The 24396-nt window shown below is 35.4% G+C and overlaps 2 protein-coding genes across 4 annotated transcripts in view; one reads left to right on the forward strand and one right to left on the reverse strand.

Moving 5' to 3' along the window:
* Positions 1-25: 25 nt before the first annotated feature.
* LOC124155439 (NADH dehydrogenase (ubiquinone) complex I, assembly factor 6) lies at positions 26-2317 on the forward strand. 3 transcript variants are annotated; one of them, XM_046529257.1, is made up of 6 exons: positions 34-135; positions 231-365; positions 442-680; positions 816-975; positions 1065-1306; positions 1387-2317. In XM_046529257.1, the coding sequence occupies exons 2-6, from the start codon at positions 305-307 to the stop codon at positions 1570-1572; spliced, it is 888 nt and encodes a 295-aa protein (XP_046385213.1). In that variant the 5' UTR covers positions 34-135; positions 231-304; the 3' UTR covers positions 1573-2317. The 3 variants fall into 3 exon arrangements, with proteins under 3 accessions (XP_046385212.1, XP_046385211.1, XP_046385213.1); XM_046529256.1 differs by having other exon boundaries at positions 26-365; XM_046529255.1 differs by having other exon boundaries at positions 28-365; positions 458-680.
* A 3760-nt stretch (positions 2318-6077) lies between these two features.
* Positions 6078-24396, reverse strand: part of LOC124155438 (5-hydroxytryptamine receptor 1-like) — a 102966-nt gene continuing 84647 nt past the window's right edge. Inside the window, exons 5-6 of the mRNA XM_046529254.1 lie at positions 11422-11732; positions 6078-7237 (exon numbers count right to left, since the gene is read on the reverse strand). Of these exons, the coding sequence (XP_046385210.1) occupies positions 7217-7237; positions 11422-11732 (332 nt within the window). The 3' untranslated portion in view covers positions 6078-7216. The remainder of the gene's footprint in view (positions 7238-11421; positions 11733-24396) is intronic.

A 24396-nucleotide genomic window follows, 5' to 3' on the forward strand; every position in this document is an offset into this window, starting at 1 on the left:
TGATACGCTGCGCACCATGGGATGCTGAGAACTGGGTGGGATGTACGAAGTTTACGAATTGAGGCCATGAAACGAAGCACTCATTGTATCAACAGCTGTTGACTCTTGCTAACCCCGAGTTTAGATTTAAATAAGGTATTTTCTGGAGTTTCATTGTCACTCGACCATGAACGTGCGCTTAAGAATTTTACTATGACTTAGGTATAGGTTACATTAGGTTTTATTGATAGGTATTTCATGATGTTCTCGAGAACTATTCGCTGTGTATTTTCTCGGGAAAGAGGAAAAGTGGTAATTATGACGAATGCTCGTTTCAAGTCTAAAACAACCAGTTTCCCTGCCGAATATTGTATGGATCTTGTGCGGTAGGTATCTGTAAATAGTTTTGTTTGTTTAATGCATGCATCACGTTCATCCTAAGCTGAATCATTTTCATCGTAGAGTTCTTTATTTACAGACAGACAGATCACGAGGCCTTCCTGTGCACCCTTCTACTGCCTGATAATGTTCGCACCATAGCTTTTGCTGTAAGGGCCTTTAATTCAGAGGTTGCTCGTGTAGGCGATGTTGCTAGTAATTCCACCATTGCTCAAATGAGACTGACATTTTGGAAGGAATCGGTTGATAAAATCTATAGTGATTGCCCTCCGGAGCATCCAATCGCCAAAGAAATACATCGGGTAGGTGCACAGTCTTGAAAGGGCATTTACTTCTAGTTAGGCATCTTTGGTGCGAATTATGTTATCATAAATCAATGCAGGAATCGCATTTTGTCCTCCATAGACTTTTAATTCATGGTATTTATTATATTTCAGGCATTATCGAAGCACAAACTCTCTAAACCATATTTTTCCCGTTTGGTTACATCTAGAATAAGTCAGAATACAACGAGAGGATTTCCAACCATTGAAGCCATGGAAAAATATGCTGAAAATTCTGTTTCTCCTGTTTTCTACCTCATACTGCAAGCAGCTGGTAAATTGAATCGTTTTTTTTTAACGCCTCATTTACCCTCAACCCTTCCATACCCGATTTGTTTCATAATGAGGTTTAATTTTTTTTAGGGGTACAGGATGTAAACATAGATCATGCAGCTTCTCATTTGGGGAAGGCTATAGGTATAACAAATTCTTTAAGATCCGTGCCATTTATAGTTTCAAAATCAAATCCGGATTTGTTACCCATCCCAGTGAGCACTCTGGTCAGCCACAATGTGTCAACTGAAGCCATATTACGTGGTGGAAATGACTCCTTCAAAGATGTGACTTTTGAAATAGCATCACAGGCAAAATTACATCTAGATAAGGTAAAGAAAGTTGTGATAGTCAAGTAACCAATAGAGTCATTTTGAGATCGTCACATTGGTAATTCCAATTTTTTTTTCAGGCCAAGTCACTGTCAAAAAAGTTGCCTCGCAGTAAATTTCCTATATTTCTCCCCATTGTTCCTGTTAGTGGATTCTTGAAGAGATTGCAAAAGGCTAATTTCAATCTTTTTGATCCCACCCTGAGGCTTCGGGACAATTACCTGCCGTTGAAGCTATATTGGGCAAAAGTTTGGTCTACATGTTAGATTCTTTGGATAAGTTATGGGTGAAAATATGTGCATGCACTGAGTAGTTATGGCTGTGTAGAACCCTTTTTAAGCAATAACTTTTTAGAGAAGGGTGTGTTATGTTTGATATAATTTGACGTGCTGCTGATGATATGGCAGAGGTCTTTGTTGAGGAAGCAGGCAAGGGAATTGATCAACTATTTTATCACCAACCATAATTATCCATGGCAATGGCTTGATCTTGTTTTTCTTGATGAGTGGGTATTGATGAGTACCAGTTGAAGTGTGGTACATTTGATATCCTAAGCAACTGTCCTATGCTCAGCGCAGAGTATACTAATTGTTAACATTCATGTTATTACATGACAGTGAAAAAGAATGAAATGAGACATGAGAATTATGGAGCAGAGTATACATTCATTGTTATTTTGGCTATTCAGCGGAGTATCAGTTTTGAAGACTGACTTGTATTAATGTGCTTCAAATGCCAGTATTTGGGATTGAAATTGTCGATCATTTCTTATTTTTTCTGATGGTGTATGTATTAGAAAATATCATGTTGATGATGTACAATCAAGTTTTTGTTGCTGTGATATGCTTTTTTTTACTAGCAATTGGTTTTGATTACGTGGTTCTGTACAGCAATTTGCCAAAATCCTGATGTTCATTTATAGCCGAGTGTTCTACTTTTTATAAATGGCAGCATTCATATTGTGTGTACTCCTGCTGTTTATGGTTATAAAAAAGGTTAACTTATGGTAAATTGGTTTTCATTCAGTATTTCCTGTTTGTGCAAGTACTCAATTTTACCAGGTTTTAGAGTGCCTTCACTAGAGGTTGGCAATCTACCGAGCTTCTCATGGGTACGTTCAAGAAAAAGAGGAAACCAGAAGGTGACTACATAGAGCACTGCATGAAACAGGTAACTTTGCACACTGTCACTTGCATGGTGCAAAGTTGTATACACCGAGGTTGGAATATGCCATGAATAAATCATTTGGTCATCATAATTCAAAAGTTTTTTTTTCATGGCAAAATCCATATCCTATTAGTGGCATGTGGCTATCTAAGTTTGATGAATATTTCTGGAGTGTCTTTAAGTGGTGGGATTACCTCTCATCAGCGAGTACACTCAAAGCACTGGTACTTAAAGCACAAATGAACCCCCACCAACTTTTTGCTCAGGAGAGCTTGCTGCAGCGCTATCTGCTCCATAGGAAGGCAGTCGCTGTGCCTCTAAGCCATTGGTGGGTACCTCTTAAGACCTATTACATGATACATGTAAATGTGCAAGTTAATATGAATGTAAATGCATGGATGCAAAAATGCACCATGTGACCACCCAATTTGTGGGAATGCATGAACAGAAAATAGAATTGTTCTAATTTCATTTGTACATTTTCTGATCTTTTTGATCTACATTGTTCATGCATCAACTTATACACGTTAATGCATCATGTAACCTTGCCTTTTATGCCGAATGGACCTGGGAACATTCCCAATCCTGAAAAAATTGGATTTTCTACCTGCTTGCAGGCCTCCACTATTCGCACCAAGCCTTTCAGTGGCATGTCTAAGTGATCGGAATTGGCATGATCCTACTCTGTGATAGCTTAAGCTGCATCCAAGATTTTTTATCAATACCTCCACTGCACAAACGCTCCACAATTGCCCTCTGGATCCTCCTCATCTAGAAGTCCAACAATACGCATACGCTAGGCTGGCAGTAGACGGAAGACAAATACTCATCTCGAAGTCTCCAAGCTTCGAAGGTTTGTGCTTCGGCTACTGCCAGCTGAACGCATTCATATTGTTGGGCTCCTTGATGAGCAGATTTGATCCGATGGATGATTATTGACTGTTTGTACAATGGAGGTATCGATGTACTTGGGAAACTGCAGGAAAAACACTCTTATACATACTTTTGACTTTTTCTTAATGAAAATGATGACCATAGACACTTAATTGTCCCACATTCAATAATGTCCGTAGGTCAGTGGTGGACTAACAGGTTGGAATCTCTCCCAGGGTCGGAGGCCCCAGCTGGCGTCGGGGAATCCTAGTCTCTCTCAGTAATTTCCATTTTCCTTGGACCCTGTAAGTAAGTGAGCTGTAAAATGAAAGAACATGCAAGACCCCTTCAGTGGTTATGGCCCATCTATCTTTCATGTCACTCTTGCCAACGTTCTAACCAGGTAGTAATAAGATATGCTGGAGATGGGGACCCCATCTCTCTCCCTTCTCAGTTTAATTTTAGCATTTGTTTTTTTGAAGAGGATATGCTCATTGGGACCCTTGAGTAACCGGCCCACCCCTATTGTAAATGCTTAGTTGCTCCATATAATTTTTTTACATTTCAATAATGTAGTTTTACTTAATGTGGAACAGCTAAGATTCTATGTTCATTATTTCAATCCAAAAGCAATTCCTAAAAGTTGATGTGTAAGAATACAGTGAATTGCATCTCTCCTATTACCTGCTTTCCTTGTCCCCTCCTATCTGAATGGCCAAAAATGCCTATCTCTTGTGAGTGATAATTATCGACCCTGTCCTCTTACCCTCTTTTCTGGCCAACCCTTGCTAATTAAGGGTTGCATTTCATCTCCATGAGTTGCAAACTTTATTTTTTCCAACAGTCTTCAATATGCTCTTATTGACACCCTTGAAGTTGGTAGATATGAGCTGATTTCATTCATGTTTGGCATAGAGCCAATGAAAAATTATGAAAAATATCAATAAAATACCTTTTTAAAATTAGCTTTGCTCTTTCTAAATTTCATTCAATGATTAGAGGTTTCATTAATCCATCACCTAATTACGAGTGTCCTCCCCATGGAACATAAAAAAATGCAGTGGGGGATATAATGAGGATATACTTATTGCACCCTCTCTTGTTACCATTAAATCTATACTATGCACAAGATCTTCTTTTTCTTCCTTGGTGCCAACTCCACCTAAGCAATGGGGTTGTGGTCCCTTCTCTCTTCCAAAGGATACCTGCTGCTGGCAGAACATAATCCTCCAAAGAATAAGCTAACAGAGGGTCTGGTTTTCTTCGAATGTTCATGTCAGCATTGCTCACGTTCCCAATGGCCTCCTTCAACATTTTGTGGTGAAACTCGCTCACTGTCTGTCGCCATGAATCAGGCCTGGAACTAGGGTGGGGGAGAGGGGGAATGTGTCCGGGCGGCAGATTTAAGGGGGTGGCAAAATTTCAAACTTTATCTAAAAAAGTTACTTATTTTTGTTGGAAGATTTTCGCAGCTTCTTTTATCAAGGTCGTTAGTTTCTTTCAGAAAATGTTACCATTGCAGCATTTACCAAAAGGAACTAACTTGATAAGTCACTTATTTTTTAAATTTAAATTACTAAACAATAATTATTAATTTATAAATTATTAAACAACAAGACAAATAAAACTTCTTAACGAAGAACATTTGTTGAATAATTTCAACAACAGCATCTCAAGAAAATAGTTTACGGATGTACATGTTATATTTTAGTGGTTGAGGGAGTGAGAGGGGATCAGAGGAGAGGGAACTGATCTTTGCCTCCCCTGACAAAACTCCTATTTCCGGCCCTGCCATGAAACCAAGGGCCAATAAGATTTCCTAGCCAGTTTATATGCCATCTTCATCATCAGTTTGGTTTCCTCTCTCCGTGCATACCTCCTGAGTGGATGTCCACCTTTGCTGATATCCAAAAAGTGGTCCCATGTGATCGTGCTTTGAAGCTAAATCACTGCTAATCATAGATAGATTTGATTGATCACTGTGGGAACAATTTATATATGCATATTTATATTCATTTCCTAATTAATTTTGTCATGTTATTGAGGTTCTAATCAATCAAAATGTTAATAATTATTGGGAAGCATTTACATATTGTATAAATAAGTAACTTTGTGAACCTGGAAAAATAATTTAAAGCATTACGTTTTGGTGTGTTTCTTACAATTGAGGAAGCAGAACATTGAAAATATAAATTAATAAAGAAATAGTAGAATGGAAATATTGTGAGGAAAGCTAGATGTGGATTGGTGTGTGATCTAAACTGTATATTATTGCATCTTTTCCCCTCTCAGGAGTATGCACAAAAACATTTTAAAAACAAACTTGCAGGCAATATAGGGTGCGTATACCATGTAAGAAAATATTTACGTACATGTTTGGGAAATACTTCCAAATTTTTACTGAACCTAAAATGTAACTTACATATGAGTGGAAATTTGAAATTATATAACTTTCGTAGTGAAGTCCGAGGGTTAAATAGTCACGGTTTCTATTCCATTCATGTTCAGCATGGTTTTGTTGTTGTTGAAGATGGTTGGTTTTGTTGACAGAATTCAGTTGAAGATGTTCTTATGAAATCATTGGTTACCCATAATGATTACATTGCAATAAACATTTCAATTACTTAATCAAAAATGTATTTTTTGTCATCTAAGATACTATTACTAGCTACTTGTATAAGCTTAGTAAGATTATCTAAGTATTAGGACCCCTGTAACATTGAAAGTACTATTCAAATGGTCATATAGACATATTTATTACAAATTATTCTCAATATACAGTCATATTACTACAGATAGGACTACAAAAACTATCCACATTCTTCATTAAATAACATGAATGATACATTTTAATAGCTTATACAAATATTTGGTTAATACTAAAAAAAATATACATTAGTATGCATAGCTAAACCTTACTTGGTCACCATGATTAGCTTAAAATTCACAAGTACAAGTTAAAATGAGCAGCTGAAAACATGGCCCCCTCCATTTCTTTGCTGATAGGTAATTTATATATACATTAATAGCTGGAGTGAAATGTTTTCAGAGCTACATTAGAAGAAAACAATTACCTAGTTACAATCCTCCAGTATTTATTATACGCCTACCTTTTGCTGGAACAGTTAAACATGATTGGTAAATCTTATGTACACACATATCACCAGTTAGGGTTTCCATTGATTGTTCAATAGATGATAAGCTCATTGATTGCAGTTCATATGCCACTTTCTCATTATCTAATTACTGAATCATATTGAATTAAATGAATCCATAACCTTGACAATGCAATGTTCAATTACACTAACTGAGCATTATAAAATATTTACTTTAATGTGTCCCATGTAAAGTCTATGTCCAACATTTTTGTAACTTCATTGGAGTATATTTTCTGTTTCTAAAAATTAGTATGGAATTGAATTGGCATTGAATGATATTTTTAATAGTAACCACAATTATGATTATAAGAAAGTTTAAAAAATGATTTAGAAATAAAGTTTTTTGCTCCAAAACTTTTTAAGTGGATGCTGACAATTTTATAGTGATAAAGTATTCAAGAGTAAAACCTCCTACTAGATTTACATAGGAAAAATTGTCTTACCTATAGCTTTTACTTATGTTTTTCTTCTAGGAGAAGTTCAACACATGTGTTCCATATCAAAATAAAATGTAGCCTTAACTGCTTCCAAAATCTTAGAATGCTTGGAATTCAAAATCCAATTTGTTTGAAACCGTAGGTCAATTTTTTCCATATGATGGGAAGAATGGGCATCACATTGCTGATTCAAATGAAATTTTAAATCTAGCACAGCAAGGTATGCTTGGATAAATGCTCTCTTTGGTATGGCTTATCTCCAGTTCTTGCCCACTTTATGCCTGGCAAAGGTCTCCCTGTTTAAAATGATAAGGGATTTGATTCTGTTTTCATGCTATTAAAAAATAAATATGTAATCATGTACTATATTATAATAACTTACAAATTGATAAAATGCAATTAAAATTTTATGAGAAATATTTAGGAAGTTGAAATAATATATGAGAACTAGAAAAATTAGAATAAGTTCATACTTATATGTAAAGAATTAGAAAAAAATAGTGAAATTAGAATTATAATTAGCTACATTTGGACAAATTTTTGCACGATGAACAGAAAAATGGACATTCAAATTCAGAAATTATATGACAGGAACGTTCATAGCATATTAAAGAAAACTTCTGAAATGGTCCGAATTCATTTGTTTTTGGTAATTGAAATTACATAATTATGTAATTGTATTTTGATTGCAAAAAATTGCATGCTTCAATTTCAATCAATATGCATTTTTAAGGGTATTATTTGAGTGATAAATTTCATTAAGATAGACACCTTGTGAAATTAAAATTTTGTGAACGAGTTTCATTAAAAAGTTATGACATACATGTTTGATGATGATTCATAAAAAGGAATATATACCTATGTGCTTATTACCGAATCATGAAATTAAATATTTAATCGCAAACAAGAAGTAAATTGTTTTAAATTTTAAAACGAGATACAAAATGAATATGCGGACTTGATTGAACTTAAAAAAATAATCATAGCAGTATCACAAAAATTACTAAAAAGGAATAGCTAAAACAAATTTCAGCATCAGTAACAGTAAGCTGTGGAATAACTGTAACTAAATTTTCGTTGACTTAAAAATAGTGAAAAAATAAAAACTTCAATGGCCACAGAAAAAAAATCCCCTAGACCATGAATCAATCCGTAGAACTTTGGTTCTTTGGGCCCCTGGTGCAAACCACTGCACTATCTAGGTTCCTCAGTTCACATGAAAATTTACCAAGCTTCATGGTGATTGGTTGTTTGGTTTTTAAGGTCCATTGAGGATGGTAACTCAATTAGGAAAGATAAGCTTCCGTGAAGGCCCTACCAAAGTTGAACCCCATACCAGGGCTAAAGCTGCTCTTGGTTGTGGAATATTTAAATCCTGCCATCTGAACTGCCAATAAATTCATCTTAATTGGTCATTAAAAGAAATTCAATGTAAAAGAGCCTAATTTTTTTCATGGTAATTTTCCACTGTTATTCATACTCGCTCATTCAGCAATTCAACCTGAAGATTTAGTTAGGCAAGGGTAGAGCTAACCTCAAACTAAGCTACAGGATTGTGCATTTGTGTAGCTTGGTGAATCCAGTTAATTTCCTAGGGACATCTCGTACTTGGAGGTTTTTTTTTAAGGGGTGTTCAATAGCTTCACCCTGGATTTGAAGACAAGACGTGGCCAAGCCCTTTTCTCACTAAGCTACCAAACTCTCCCTCCCTTGTTATTCATGTAGCAGGATTCAACAATTACTGCCAAAAGTGGCTTCAACACTGGATTTGGGTTCATCTTCTGAAATGGCTTCTTGGAAGCCCATATTCCCTCATGTTGCCATCTTGGATTGACCTTGAGAGCCAAACAACGGTACACCTCAAGTTATCCTCGCTGTGTTGTGGGTGTGATTTTCAATTTGCTGCCATCATGGGTATCACATATTGAAAATTTGAACAACAGATTACACACCCCAGGTAACTGATCATACAAATGATCACAGTTTTAAATTAAGGATTGGGTACACAAGATTATGAATCATACTTGAAGTGCATTGGAACATGAATGGAGAAAGGCAATCATAATAATAAAAGAGGAAAATATTTCAAGTTTTTTGGAACTCATATCATCTTCGTGTACATCTTTGAAGTAAAGTTCCAGCACACCTATTGAAGTTCTTAGTTGGGCTTGAAATAGAGTGATTAAAGAGAAAATGGCTGATATGCATTGAGGGAAAATAGTTCACAGTCATTAATTACTGTAGTTTACCTAGAACTATAAAGATGATATATGTACACAGGGTATGCTGGGAAATAACTGTGACTGTTCATCAAATTACTACAGTGAGTGGTACATACATACACATGTGTTGCAGATCATCATAAAAGAATTTATTTCTGAGCGTGTGTACCATTATTATTCTCAAAAAGACTATTGACCCATGAATATTTCCAGAAGTATGAAGAATATTTTACCTTATGTATGCTATATGTTATAAAAATATATTATGAACCTTTAAAAAACTATTATTAGCATTGTTCACAAAAAATAGGAAACTTTTGAAGTCATGAAAGAAGTGACAGCAGTATAAGTCTGAGTCGGCTTTGAGTATGCTGAGAATTAAAAAAATATATCTTCTTTTGACTGAGGATATGACTTTATATCATGCAAATTTTTTATCCCATCCCAGTCTTATTGAGAATAATATGTATAGTATTGAAACCAGTTACTTACAGTATGTATTTACATGATGTCAATAATTTGACTGTACATTGCTTTTTCAATTTGACAATCAAACTTCAAGATAGTGTAAAACTAATTTCAGTATTCATTGCACAGATAATAGAGTCACTGAAATAAATTGTCCAGTATATAAAAAAAGACTTGCCCCATATTGCGCAGAAATGGGTACAAAAGTTTTTATAAGTACAGTTTTCCCTTGTGGTAGAAAGTCTGAATGATTGAATGAGTCTATGTTTTAAATAACTTTTGTCTTACTTAGAATACCATGATCCAGAATACCTATTTATTCACCATCCTGGGTATTTAGAAAATACATATTACCATCCCTTCCTCCTCGTAAAATTGAGCTGAATATTCCTTGAAGCAGTATTAAGTGTCTTTCTAGTTGAGGGATTCTGCCATGGCAAAACTCAAATGTTGATCTCCCTTACATTGATTTGCATCAACACATGGACTGAGAGGCATAAATATCAATGAGGCCTCTATTTTCATGACTAAAGCTCATTCATCAGCTCGCTAAGTCATTTTCATTGTAAATTAAGTACAAACCTAATTGCAAAGTAAAATTGTAAAAGAAGAAATGATCAAAAATCAAAATGGCGTAATTCTTAGAGGCTATTTGACGTCAATGGCAGGAAAATAATAATTTTGTATATTTGGGTCATGCATACACTATTCTAAAACTGTTCTAGAAATGTAAAAAATATAGATTTCCTGCATTTCTCTCTATTCAAGTTCCCCTGCTTCATGGGATAGCATTCATTTTGAAATAATACACATCTCTCTTTGCCACAGTTGGTTGAAAAATCAACCAATTTTCATCGCATTAAATATTCTAACTGCATATCACAAGTAATGGAGTAAAAACTTGAGCTAAGCCCCCTTAGGCTGGCTAGAGGTGTCTCTGTTGCAGCCAGCCAAAGGTGGACACGAGTTATTTAAGTACATATACTTAAAAGTTAGCTCTATCAATACCAAGGAAGGTACTCAAGTTTAAAGAATAAACTCAAAGATAACTTCCCCCTGTAAACATAATTTCTAAAATACATCCTGATAAAATCAGTAAGCATTCTGATCATAACTATGCTTCCACCCTATTGGAGATTACCCTGCACAGTTCAATTAATGCAAGACTCTGGATCACTGGGCCAAATAACATTATACTCTCAGCTAACTATGCATGGTGTTTAGGATGGACGTCTGCTTAGGGAAGTAAGATGGGTCCTTTAGAATTTACAATTAGGAAAGAATTTAAATGTTGCGGTTACTTTATATGCCTATAGCATCAAAATGACACTCACTTATGTGTAAGAAATTTTCCTTTTATATGTCTTGGTACTTTCTTGACTATAAACCCTCACTAAAGAACCTTAACCAGTTCTGATACTGCTTCAATTTTAACTACAGCAAGGCCATGACCAACATTAGGAAGGGTTTATTTTGAGGGAGATGAATTGGAGGGAGGTTCTTTAAAAATGTGCTCTTAAAAATTTAGGGGGATTTGAATTCCTTACCTCTCCTAATGGCTACAGCCTTGAAATACATTCCTTGCTCTCTGTAAAAGAACTTAGGGTACAAATATTTTTTAGACCATGTAAAGAATTTGTATGCACCTTTGATAATATGGTAAGGACATATGCAATTGGAATTTATGTGGAGGTGGCTTAGTCAACATCGACCACCATTATTGTGCCTGAGCCAAGCCTACTCAACGGGAGGACTTCTGTTCGAGCCGTTGCAGCATAACTACTACCAACCTCAAAATCTTCGTATTCTGTGGCCATAGCACTCCTCGGGCCGTTGGCATTGTGACGGAGGGTGCTTCTGAAGAGCGACTTGTAGTAGGAGCTGCCTCGGCTGTGGCCGGTGGTCGTCGACGCGTTCCTCGTCGAGTGTCCTCCCCTTTGCCTGCCCTTCAACCAACCCGTCATTCGCCAGCCACCCTTCTTGATACGAGTGCTTTTATCCATCAAACTCCCATTCACTCTCCTTCCAACTTGAGCTCTATCTCGTGGCCTATGCCTCCACCAGAAGCAGAAGGTTCGACGGAATTCTTTCCGAAACTTTCCTGAAGTGGATAAAAATGAGAAAAGTAAAGTATGCAATGAATGATTCTAGATTTTAAGTAATTCAAACCTAATTACTGCACTCGTGAAAAATGAGATGATTTTTTTGGGATGAGTTGGGAATGAATTTTTCTTTTGGGTTGCAAATAATTGTACTATAAAGCTATCAGTAAATGAGCATTAATTCTCATCAGTTATTACCTTCCATTCAAAAATCATACTTTGAACTGAACTACACTATGATAATAATTGAAACCATATCTGATGGTGAGAAGTGGTGGAACAGTGGAATGAACCATGCTAAGTGGAATAAGAAACAGCAAATGGCCATCAAAAATAATAGCCCTATGTTTTTTTCCAAATTAATGAATTCTATTCCATAGGGCCCATTGTTCATTCCAATTGTGTTTAAGTATAGATAGAAATACCGACTTCGATCATTTCAGGATCGATGCAAACCACTTTGGCTGTGTGTATATTGGGTTGCGTAAATCTAGGCATTTCTGACAAGCGAGGCCAATTGTGTGCAATGCTCCAATGAGCCTGCTCAGCAATTTTATTCTCTTGTCAATTGTGATAGAGTTTGAAGAATTAAGCATCTTATATATTTATGTTTTTCAACCCATTGATGACTTCTCAAGATATTTGGGACGAAAAATAAACGGCCTTAGCCCTTTTGCAGCTGAGTCAATGATGTCAAAAAATGGATGCACCTAAGATTGTAAAACTATCGTTAGCACTCCAATAGGATGTTCAGTATTTATTATTGTCGTAATCATTGATTAAACACAGCAAAATAATTATTTAAGGGATAAATGCATGAATGTCATAATTGCTTTGAATTTAAAGTAGATAAAATTATGTCAGCATATACTACTTTATTAGGCATTTTTCCACATGAAATCCACACAGTACACAAAACAGCACATATTTGTGTCATGTAGTCCTTAACATTTTTGATATGGTTACGAGATGTTAGACAATGGAGATACCGAATAAAAAAGTGCTGTATAGCACTCTGCTCTCCAAATTAGTGGCCACCAATCCATACTATTTGCAAGCATAAAAAATGATTCATTTCATGAAAAAACATTTTCCATTCAAGTATGACAATTTTTAAATTTCTCTTATCAGTGAAGTTGGAGCAATACCCATGACTGGATATTATTTTAATGAAAGTCTTCCAAATCAAGTTTGGTAAACACTTCCTATAGGTTATTGATATTACAAGCGCACAATTTCCCGAACTATAGGCTGGCAAATTATCCATATGAATATGGTTTCTTCAGCTAGTAACATATTTAAAAAATCTATCCTAACACTTACAAGAAAATTCTCAGTATTAATTTCTCCTTTAGGTAACTGTTTAAAAATTCTGTAAAATAAATTTATCTTCTAAATCATGAATCCATGAAAACTGTATCTGAAAATGATTATGCTAGAGAAATACACATATATATGTATTTTATTTATCTGGAGACGGAGATCAGACCTCAAATAAAAATTTTCTGACTGATATCTTGTTCCAGCCTAAAAGTTGTACATCCACAAAATAGGCAACATGAATTTCATGAGAATATTCAACCACATAGGAAAGTAATATGTGCATACAATACAAATAATACAGCTATATATGTTATCTTTTATAGGTACATATTGAAAAAAAATTCACCAAGGAGATACATCCTTAGAAATGACTATTTGAAAAGAAATATTTTCACTATGCAATATTTTTGAATTTATATGAAAAAAAGCTAAAAAGCTTATAAGTTATAATTAATTGTTATTTGAAGTAAAAAAAAACTATCATGACTTTAAATGAAAAATTCTATTTTTACTAAAATTTTTGCAATGAGTAGGGCCACTCTGGTTACCTTATTTGAGCTGCTTCTACATCTATTTATTAGGATATAGGATCTATAGGACACCTAGCTTAAAGGACATAATGGTCTGAGGATGAAAATCCTCAGAGGAAAAATTGGTGGGAAGAATGGTAAAGAAAGGCATCAGATTAAATGCATAAATGAGGTGATGTATAAGGCAGTACAAGAAAAATAATAAATATGCATGAAAATATGAAAGGCTTAGCTGCTCAGAAAATTAAGTTTAGATCTGTACAAACTCATCCAAGGATTTTTGGACAATTACGAGGCCCCTACCCACAGCCATTGGCACAGGAAAAGTGAAGGTGTAAAATTCTGCTGAGATGAACAAGGGTTTTGATGGTGGACCCTTTGCGATGCAAGGCCTTACCCATTTGGACCTATGAAACCTGCACTGAAATGCATTCAATGCATCCCTGTTTTTATAAGCCTTCACTATGTACGTTAGTTATTTAAAAATATTTGTTTTTTTTTTCTATTGCATACGTATCAAAAGTAATTAAAACTCATTTATATCATTTGGATATCTTAATCATATCATCTCAGTTAAAGAGAAAATGTATATTAACAGGGAAAGGGCACAACTCAAATATCTGCGGTGGTGCTCATAAATTATATTTGGAATTGCCAAACTAATACAATGCTCAAATAGTGGAGCTACCATTTTTGGAGTGTCAAAAACCATGATCATGAAAAACAAAAAATATGATTTCATACAATGCCATTTAAAAAATTGTGCTGAGAGAGTGAATTGCTGAAGATATTGAGAAAATGTAGAAATAAATTTCCTTTCATATCCAGTTTATTTGATAACTACCAATCAAGTAATTTTCGAAATGCAACACTTCATTCTTGGGTATCCAGACTTTTTTTCAAAGACAGTGTAGTAGTACAAACTCACCAGTAACCGATGACCTTAATCAGTTGGTGGAGATAAGCTGTCAGCAAAAACTTATGGAGAATATATGAATTAGAGGAACAGAAATTTTTCCAAATGTTGATGAGAAAATCCATTAATTACACTTCAATATGTAGTCGGTAGGTATGCATATTGTTATGACTAAGTATGAAGCATTATTTCCCTTAGCTAAAGATAATGAGACATAATAAGAATACTACAAAAGTTTCCAATACTTCGTAAAGTAATCCTGTAAAGCAACCAAGAAAGGAAAAAATAATGAAGAGCTCTGGCTCTAAAAAAATATGAAAACAGCACAGTGTCAACAGTCACAAAGCAGAATGAAACCTCAAATAATTGCATAGATAATTCCTTGGAAGCACAAAATTTAATACTAGGATTAAACATCTTACAATTAATGAGGACACAAGAGATAAAATAATGGATAAAAATATTCAGGTCGAATAACACTGAGTTTTCTTAGAACATATGTACTTTTAAGGTGTTTCAACAAGAATCCACTTAGAGAAATAAAAAATAAATCAAAATCATGTCACTTATGTTTTAAAATGCGTATACCCATAAATTTAGAATATTTTAACCACACTTTAGAAATAATATTTTCAATAATTGATGTACAATAAAAGAAGTGAAACGATTTTTGTAGAGTTAAGGAACCAAGGCAATCTTAAACATATTTGTAAAACAGTGAAAAATTCTAAAACCTAAGGTCTGCCTGTACAGGAAGGCATTGTTGGCAGGTTTAACTCCTAAACAATTTCAATTTTGCATAGGCTTATCTGTATTTAGCAAAAGCAAGCCAGATTCTCAACTACAATTTTTTTCAACTTAATCCATTTCTCAGAGATAATTCCCCTTTCTTAAAGCATTGGCAGCTCGTCACCTTTGAGAAGAGAGAAGTACCTACTGGCCTGATTCTCTTCATGGTAGAGCTTTTTCTGCCCCTCTTATCCTCCTTTCTCATAAGTTAATCAAATAACAGTCATGCAGCAATATTTTTTTGTAATTTCAGCATGTTATGATGATATAATACGCTTGTTGTTGTACATCGGATTCTTAGTGAGGATTATGGTTTATCACTTTGAATAAGACCCATATAATCTTTGGTATTCCATCTAGTAAATGGTATTTCCAACAAACTGAAAAGTGATGAAATAAGATAATGGCTTTCGCCTCACAAAGCTGAATTTCGTAAAGCATGCACAAATTCACATATTCCTCTGGAGGAACATGAATTTGTGCGTGGGTATGGAAGGATTCCCACAGGCAATGCTAACAGTGATGCAAAATTGAGCTGATGATGTGTTAGGGAGGCACTATCAAAAGCACGTCACACAGCAGGTAGAAGCCATGGCTACACTGACAATGCTTCTCGGGCTAACACGTTCATTCCACCATTTTCCCCTCCATATAACCTCACTCCCACGTGAAATGGCGGAGCAGGGCTCTTCTTGTGATGAGGCAACTTAAAAGTTACCGATTGGTCGGCAGAGCCCCATTGGACAACTCTTTGCTACTTATGATGATAATTGACATTCTCTAATACTCTGTCAAAATACAGGTGATGCAGCACTTCATTCACTTCACAGGACAAGCTGCCACTGACATTAGTTACCCCTTACCATCCTTTTAAGCTCATGTTTTCATTATCTAGTGGAAACCAGTTTGGCCAAGCTCATTGCAGTAATATACATCTTAATACTTGCAACCATTATTTTTTAACCAAAATGAAATTGTGGTATAATTTAAAGGACTTTTGTTATGAGTAAGAAAATATTTCTGTCAGGAATACATATTAAATGAAGATTTCACAAAATGTAGTCCACTTAAAATAATGCAGATTTTGGTGAAAAAAACGTAAAAAATTGAAAAGATTAAACTTTGGAATGACTGCATAGTCATGAATATGTACTCTTAAAACAGCCAAGTGAAGAACAACACACTTGATACAAAATTTTAGTTTACATAAATTCAGAGAGACATTAATTTTTGCTTTCAACAACCTCAGTATGTATATATTTCTCAGCATTTTTTGTGATTGATTAGCACAAGTGAGCAGTAAATTGTAGTGGTATACGACTTGAAATTCAAAATCACAATAAACATTGTCAACTGCACTACATTTGGAGCATAATTTTTGAGCAAAATATAAAACTTTTAGGTCTTCAGGACACACCAACTTGATTACAATATGCTCAATCAAACACCATGCTTACTCATGTAAAGGCTGAACCCATGAATTACTAATTTATAAACAAAATTATTTGGTGAAGAATGTAATGGGATCCTAATGCACTAACTGCAGTATTATAACAGTAGCAATGCCATCACAGCTCAGTATCATAGGAATACTATGGACACCAGGTAAAAGTTTTGCTTTTTAATCTTTACTTTCCACTGCACCAACTGTCAGCAAAGCATTTTCTCATCGAACAACTGTAATTTTTTTAGTGAAAGCAGTAAAATGAATGCCAGCATGCACAAAGGTGACCCGTTAAAAAATTGTATAAGCAATCACAAAGCTTTAAAGTGGACTTAAAAATTAGGTTGATCTTCAGGACAGCAGAATGTACGTCTACTGTTCAGAGTGAACTAAGTAATCGGACACATGTGCAACAATGATGTGGACGTGTTATTAAAAATGCTAGATTGGAGATGGGAAGGAAACAAATTAAATTTCCCCAAAATAGTGTTTTCAGTTATGTGAGAAGTTAAAGATGAATTTTTAGCTATCTCAGCAAAATTATATGTTGCCACGCTCCCACCAAATCTTATTTTCTTCCATAATTTTGTTTTCTTTTTACGATATTGTGAGTCTCATCACTAAAACTTCATGCACATTATGTACATACCAAATAACAGAAAATATTCTTACTATACATAGAAAAACCTTTGATTTATAATCGATGATGCGATTTTAGCCAAATATGAGGTCGTCAGCCAGGGACACTGAATTTCTGGACAAGTTAAATAACCACAAGTCTGGATAATGGATATTGCACTGTGTTATAATCTTGTTTGACAGTGATTGATGCTTCTTCAAAATTATTCCAGTAACACTTTGGAGTTATATCTTTTCAAAATTTCATCCATGTTTTTTATTTATTTATCCTCGAAGAGGATTACCATTGCATAGTTTTCTCTTTTCTTTGAGGGAAAGCCACAAGTGAGCCACTTCCAATAAAAAGAGTTCAGCCCCCATTGTGCCATGAAATTTTGCATTTGAAGCCAAATGCCCTCTTCCTTTTACCAAATACATAATTTGCTGATCCATTGCAGAGGTGGAAATGCAATAGTCAGGGCAGCAGCCATTGAATATTTTTCAAATCATGTAACTTGGATTGTATGTATTCATAGTTTACCAAAAAGTCTCTTACGCTGTATTACTTATTAGAGGTGATCTGCCAGCAATGGAAGATTTGCACTGAAGATAAAACTTTCATTTTGCTCAACGGTCTCTCCTATCAATATTCTAAATTTGAATTTCTCTCTCAAATTTCACTTGAGACCTAATAAAGTTCACTCAACTTGTGATCCTAGCTACTTCTCTGGGATTAATTCCATGCTTGCATTTTTTGATGAGTACAATACTTTTCTGGACCTTCTTCCATATCCTTCAGTTAATCTTTACTGTGTTTCTGGACTCACAACTCTTCAAAAAAGAAATCCGACCCATTTTTTCAATGGAATTTTGAATGTCGAGTCATTTGAAATTACCCCTAATCTATAATTCTTCCAAGTTGATGTTTGCTGATGTTATCAGTGATTCTATGGTCTAATTAATCAGTCTTGGGAAAGAGAATATTTCCCTCAAAATTAGTTTTATTTTTTCAGAGTTGAAATTATGAGTGTAGGAGCAGGAAAGAAGTCCATCATAGTATTGAGTAAGAATGAGGAACGAATCCAGGAAATCAAATGACCACCATTGCATCTTCTGAAGTCTACAAGCTGATGCTAATGAATCTGTTCTTTACTTCCCTTTTCCCCAGTAACTCAGCATACCCCCTGCTATTTTTTATTATTTTAATCTATAAAACACAAAAAGTTATCCAAAAAGTTTTGGAATTTTGCTAAAAATAATGATTGAATTATTTTATTAAAGTAGTTTTATCATTTCACACAAATTAACTATTGATCAAGTTTATACATAATTCATATTTATAAATATACTAACTGGTAGAATATGAAAATTTTTTGGAGAGAAAAAATTACTTGTTAATACTACTTATAGTTAACATGCAGGTTTTAATATAAATGGGAAAGAGAATTTAGATAGTCTGTGCTGTTCTTTGCAAAGAATCATCTGGAGTGCACACCCCTTACTCAGTGTTCTGCACGCAATGTTTTCTAAACTTGGATTTACACTATTATTTTTATTGTTGAAGTTTTACATATGCAAGACTTTTGTAATATTGCTGACCAGCCTATGACTTTGTGTTCATCTCTTTTCCTCAGTACTCTTCCCTTCCCGTCCCCGAGACATCTCTCTGCCTGTGTAGGCATTCCTTCTTCCACCCACTCCCGCCCACTTTCCCCCTTTCCTCTTGCATTGTCAGTGCCTCCTTCTTACCTACAGAGTAAGCAGTGTACTTTGTACCTACGGGGACGATGCACTGGTGACATCGGGAGCTAATGAGGGCTTCGGAGTTTGACACGAGGGGCTCGCCGAGACACCAAGGTGCTATTGGCACGCGGCAGTCGCACACGGGACGTAATCGAGTAAAGACAATAAACGCCATCTACCGTTTGTATGTCTGTCATTGCCCTTGGTTCCCTTCCTCCCTTCAGCCCAATCCGTTGATCGCTGTTGCTGGCGTTACACTTTTTAGAATATTTTAAGATGATCAGAAATGTTTCAGAAGCTAGCAGAATTCGGTTGTTGTTAACTAGCAGCAATATACTTCCACAAGCATTAATCAGAAGCAATGAAAATTTGTGACATTAACCTTGTGGTCTTTGGAATATGGTAATTTGCTCAAAATTGCAGTGTAAATACAGCTTAGAGATGAGAGTGGGAGACTTGAAATGGCAGTGTTTGGAGGGAACTACTCGCATTGCTGTCTCCACCTCCTTGGGGGCGTGGTAATGATTATACCTCCTTCATTTCATTGCTATCCCTATCCATGAGATGAGCTTCGATTGTTGCTCACTGCTCATTAAAACCACTCTTGGGGCTCGTTGGATAATACATAATTTGTGGTTTTAAGGAGCAGACAATCATTGATGAAAATGAACAGGTGCTAGGGAATCCATTTGAGTCTTTTCCCCACAATTATTTACCCAAGGGGTAGTGGCAGTGGATACGAAGATGGATCAAAGGGGTCATGACCTCTCCAAGACAGGAACTCTGCAACCGTAATGCTTTGAAGGAAGGTCATTATGTTAAACAGAGGAGAGGCAGTTAAAACCATAATGGTCAGGCATCGAAAGTATTTCAATGGCTTATTATCATGGTTCTGAATATGGATGAAGAGGAAGAATGTACAAGATACAGTGACTCTTAACCCATAAAAGTCTTAAGACTGTATCGGCACCTTCCTGAGGATGAGTTGAAAAAAATAATTGGATGAGCATAGTTACTCTTACAAAATATGGGTACTGAGAGAGGAGAAGAAAAGACTGGAAACCTTTGACAAGTGGATGTGGAGGAAAATAGAGAAGATGGTATAGAGGGAAAGGGGAAGAACCAGTGAATTGCTGGAGATGGTGGTCGTGGAGGGGAAACTTCTACGGGTGGTACGTGGGAGATAAAGATTGGATGGATGGAGTTCTAAGGAGGGGGGGGGGGGGGGGGTGTTGAAAACAGTGCTAGAAGGAAGAATCTTACGTGAGTAAGGGAGGGGAAGGAAGAAAAATGGATTTATGAGGAAAATGAAAAAGAGGAGGCCTTGCGGTGAATGTAAGAGAGAAGTCCAAGTTTGGGGGGGCTAACTTGCAAAACATTCACATAAACCTACCTTAACTAGTAGAACACCAACTTTAATACGTGATAAGTTAATCATTCATGGTATTCATTGTATGGAATAAGTGATAGCTCCATTCAGAAGGAACAATGTGTAACTGGTCTTACATGGTGTCACAATAAATTGTTGCAATTGATACAAGGCCTCTGGAGAAGAGGCATTCACATGATTTGAAACTTCTAATGAACATTTGGAGATGTACATGTGTCTCTATGATGAGGAAACGTGAAGATGTTTATGCATCTGCTAACTGCTTCAAAGAGATACTAAGATAAATAGAATGAAAACCAATGACGATGAGCCACATTCCTCTATTCTCTTGAGCCCATAATAAATGCACCTCTTCATTGAATTCCTATATCTTTATTCCATAATATATCAACCCCTACCATTTTCCTCTGAAAATCCAATTGATGCACTCACTTTTTCCCTAACTTATCAACTACTCTTTTCCAATTATTAATGTTAAAAGCTCAAATTTTATTGCAGTACCAGATAGTTATAATTCATGTCACCAATTGTGATATGTTATTCTGCAATTAATAACGTGAAAGTATTTCTAAACGTCATTTATCATTATTTATTGAGATACCTACTGATGCAATATTTCCTGTTACTGGAGCAAGTATGGACGTACATGCAATTTAAGTTCAGGGATCTAAAAAATATGATCAAAAACTAAATGATATCAAAGTAAATAAAATTCAACAACATAAAAATCAATCAACTCATTTTACCTGGCATAGCAGAAATGTGCATGGGTAAATAATTAATGAGTACCTACAGCATTAACAAATTTTGAATACTACATGAGAATAAAGGATTAAAAGCACGATTCACACCAGTGGTGGATTATTTTCTCTAATAAGAGTCCTACTTACAGCACCTTGATGGAAGATATTTTAAGTTATGAGGCATTTTGTAAGCAGCAGATGAATTGATTGTGGAGTTAATTTCAACCTCTCATCCCACATTTGATCACCTATCCATTGGCAGCGATCCCACCACTTCTGAGTGACAAAAATGACCTTAAATCTGGAAGAATCTCATGTTTTCCCACTGAACTGACTGTAAGAAGAGTACTATCATTTCCCGCTGGGTCCAGGCGTGGCACTTATGTTTCAAAGGCATAGTCTGCTATTTTATTTAGACTGAAAGTCCCAACAGTATTAGTTGTATCACAATTCTCCCTGAAGATGATGGCAGACTACACCTTCAAATCATTGGAGCTTGGGTGTTAACCCCTGGATCAGGTGGGAAACCCAATAACTCTTCTTTCGGACTTCAAATCTTACCAACTTCAATAGCAGCAAAACAATTTACTCAGAGCTCTAAAATGCAGACATAAAAATTTATAAATAATTTGTATCAGTTTTTACCAAATGTATCCACCATGGCAGTTTAATTTACTAATAGTCAAGTAAAAAAACCTATTGTAATACTTCTACTCTCTGTGTGGCTTTAAGTCAATTCAACCATGGCATTCTCACTGTGAAGCCATTAATGTAGATAAGTAAGACTAGTTTTTGGGGCCAGTCTACGATGTGAATGGGCTAATTATTAATAAACTGAAACATTCATGTTTACTTTGAATTCAAGTGGAGTTATTATACTGTACCCTGCTGAGGTCTCCCAAGATCTGATCTTACAAAAATCAAGGCAAATGGAATAGTAGCATAAGTAAAGAACTTATTTTTCGCAAAATAGATCATGATTCCATGAGAGATTCGTACTGAATAACCTTAATTGAATCACATACCTTTACATGAGTGAGCATACAGAAAGTGAGCCCAAAATTATTTCCAACAATTACTAATTTCTACGCGAGAGAGAATAAAACATCGTATTTAATCTATGGATGGTTTTGCAGGTGTATTTGATGGTTTCTGTGGTAGCTCCGCTGGTTAGCAATGTTCCTCTGGTACTGGCTGTTGCTGTAGTGATACTGGGAAGACGATGAGGCATCACTATCCCGACAGCAGGGCCCATATAGGAAAGCGTGCTTGAACTCTCTTCGAAATTTCCCTAAAGGGTTTTCCAGGGCAGGAATCGATGTGGGGAAAAGGCCAGAATGTTGTACAGAGTGGGAGGGAGGTGGGCGAAAGAAGGTAGAAGGGGCCATGAATTAAATCCATGATTGTGGAAATGAATGTTGTTATGGGAAGGAAGCCTTCAGAAGCATTAATTTATGGTTCTCTTAGATAAAAATTTAATGTTTAAATTAAGTTTAAACATATTTATCATTTTTAACCAATCTCAGGAATCAAACTCTTGTAATGCTATACATATAAAAGATTATAGTTGCGATACATTAGAGATTAATTCATTTTACCTTGTTAATCCAGAGATTCAGCTATTAATTATTTAATTAGTAACTGTGGGATGAAAACTTTGAGGTCATACCAGATGTACAGAGATTAAAATCAGTAGACAAATATTCTTGGGAAAATTCACTGAAAATTTCAATATGAGGCCATCTATTCCCAAATGCAAAATGGATTCCATACACAACATAAGGACCAATAGTGCCTCAAAATGAACACTGAATCATCTGCTACATCATGAAGCAATTATATGATGCATAGGGGAATCCTACTTTCTGTAAAGTAGTCTGTAAAGTATACATGATCCTCCATTTGCAAGAGAGTGGAGCATTACACTGAATTCCTTTTATGACATAATAAATTGATATGGGTCAGGATTTTAAATAATCAAATGTAAAAATGAAAGGCAGCATTCCTCAACTTCAAATGTGGCAATACATATCTTTAAAAAATTCCACATTGCATATATATAACAAGTACCTACATAATATATTCAGTCATTTCAACATAAGAAGCAATGAACTTTGGAAGAAACAGAAATATTACAGTTTACAAATAAGAAGGGGAGCAAACCTCTATCATTACACTCATTTTCAGTTGGTACAAGATTTGAGTGCCCACATTACTTAGAGACCTGCAAGTTTTGAAAATGCAAGGATGGCAACACTCTGAACATCCCATAATGTAAGTAAAACCTAAAGGCAAGGAATGCACTTGATTTGGAATTAGCCTAGCCAGAAAAATGAATTCCAGCTAGTCATAAATAGGTACTCACTCCAACCCTTGGACTAGAGCCCAAAGCCAAGAAAAGAGTGGAAAATTTTGGATTTTCTTACTGAAAATGAGTTAATGGTGTAACAACATCAGGCACACCCATGAATGATATAAGCATCAGCAAACACCTGTGCTAGTGACTGCATGTTTTGTGCTGTTCAGATATTTCATTTGCCATAGCTCTAGTCATAGTTTTATATGATTAAAGTATTAATACAAAGACCAGTAGATGAGCAGAGAAATAATAAATCAACGTTGATGGGGGAAAATAATGCTCCATCGACTTTAAATTGTCTTTAACATGTATATTCTCATAAATCCAGAGTACAAGTAAAGCTTGATGAAGCAGAATATTTACTGCATTAATTCTGCATGCATTACTGCACTCCTTGGAAAGTTAAGAGTTAGCTTCTGAAGACCCTTATACCTACTGTAGCAATGCAAATGTACTTTTTTCAAGCTACGCAAGTAATTGGAACTTTTTTGCTGTATCAGACAGTTTATTCTTTAATGAATAAAATATCAATGAGGTATTAAAAAATATTATTCTCATGTCATCGGCAATATTTAATCAGTGTGAGTCAATGGGAATCCATCCAAACAGTGGTGCAGCGAGAGGGGGGGATTTGGGGGATAAACAGTGCCATCATCCTTCGTTCTAATAAGTTAGTGATTGGCAACCTGTTCATAACCTGTTTTGATATCTATGAGGGATCCATTTACTCCATTTGTATTGTCTCAAGATATTTGTATTGATACGTAATAACCTCACTAAGTTTAATCAATAGCTGCCTCAAGGTGAG

This window comes from Ischnura elegans, chromosome 3 (assembly GCF_921293095.1).
Source record: "Ischnura elegans chromosome 3, ioIscEleg1.1, whole genome shotgun sequence".
NCBI lineage: Eukaryota > Metazoa > Arthropoda > Insecta > Odonata > Coenagrionidae > Ischnura > Ischnura elegans.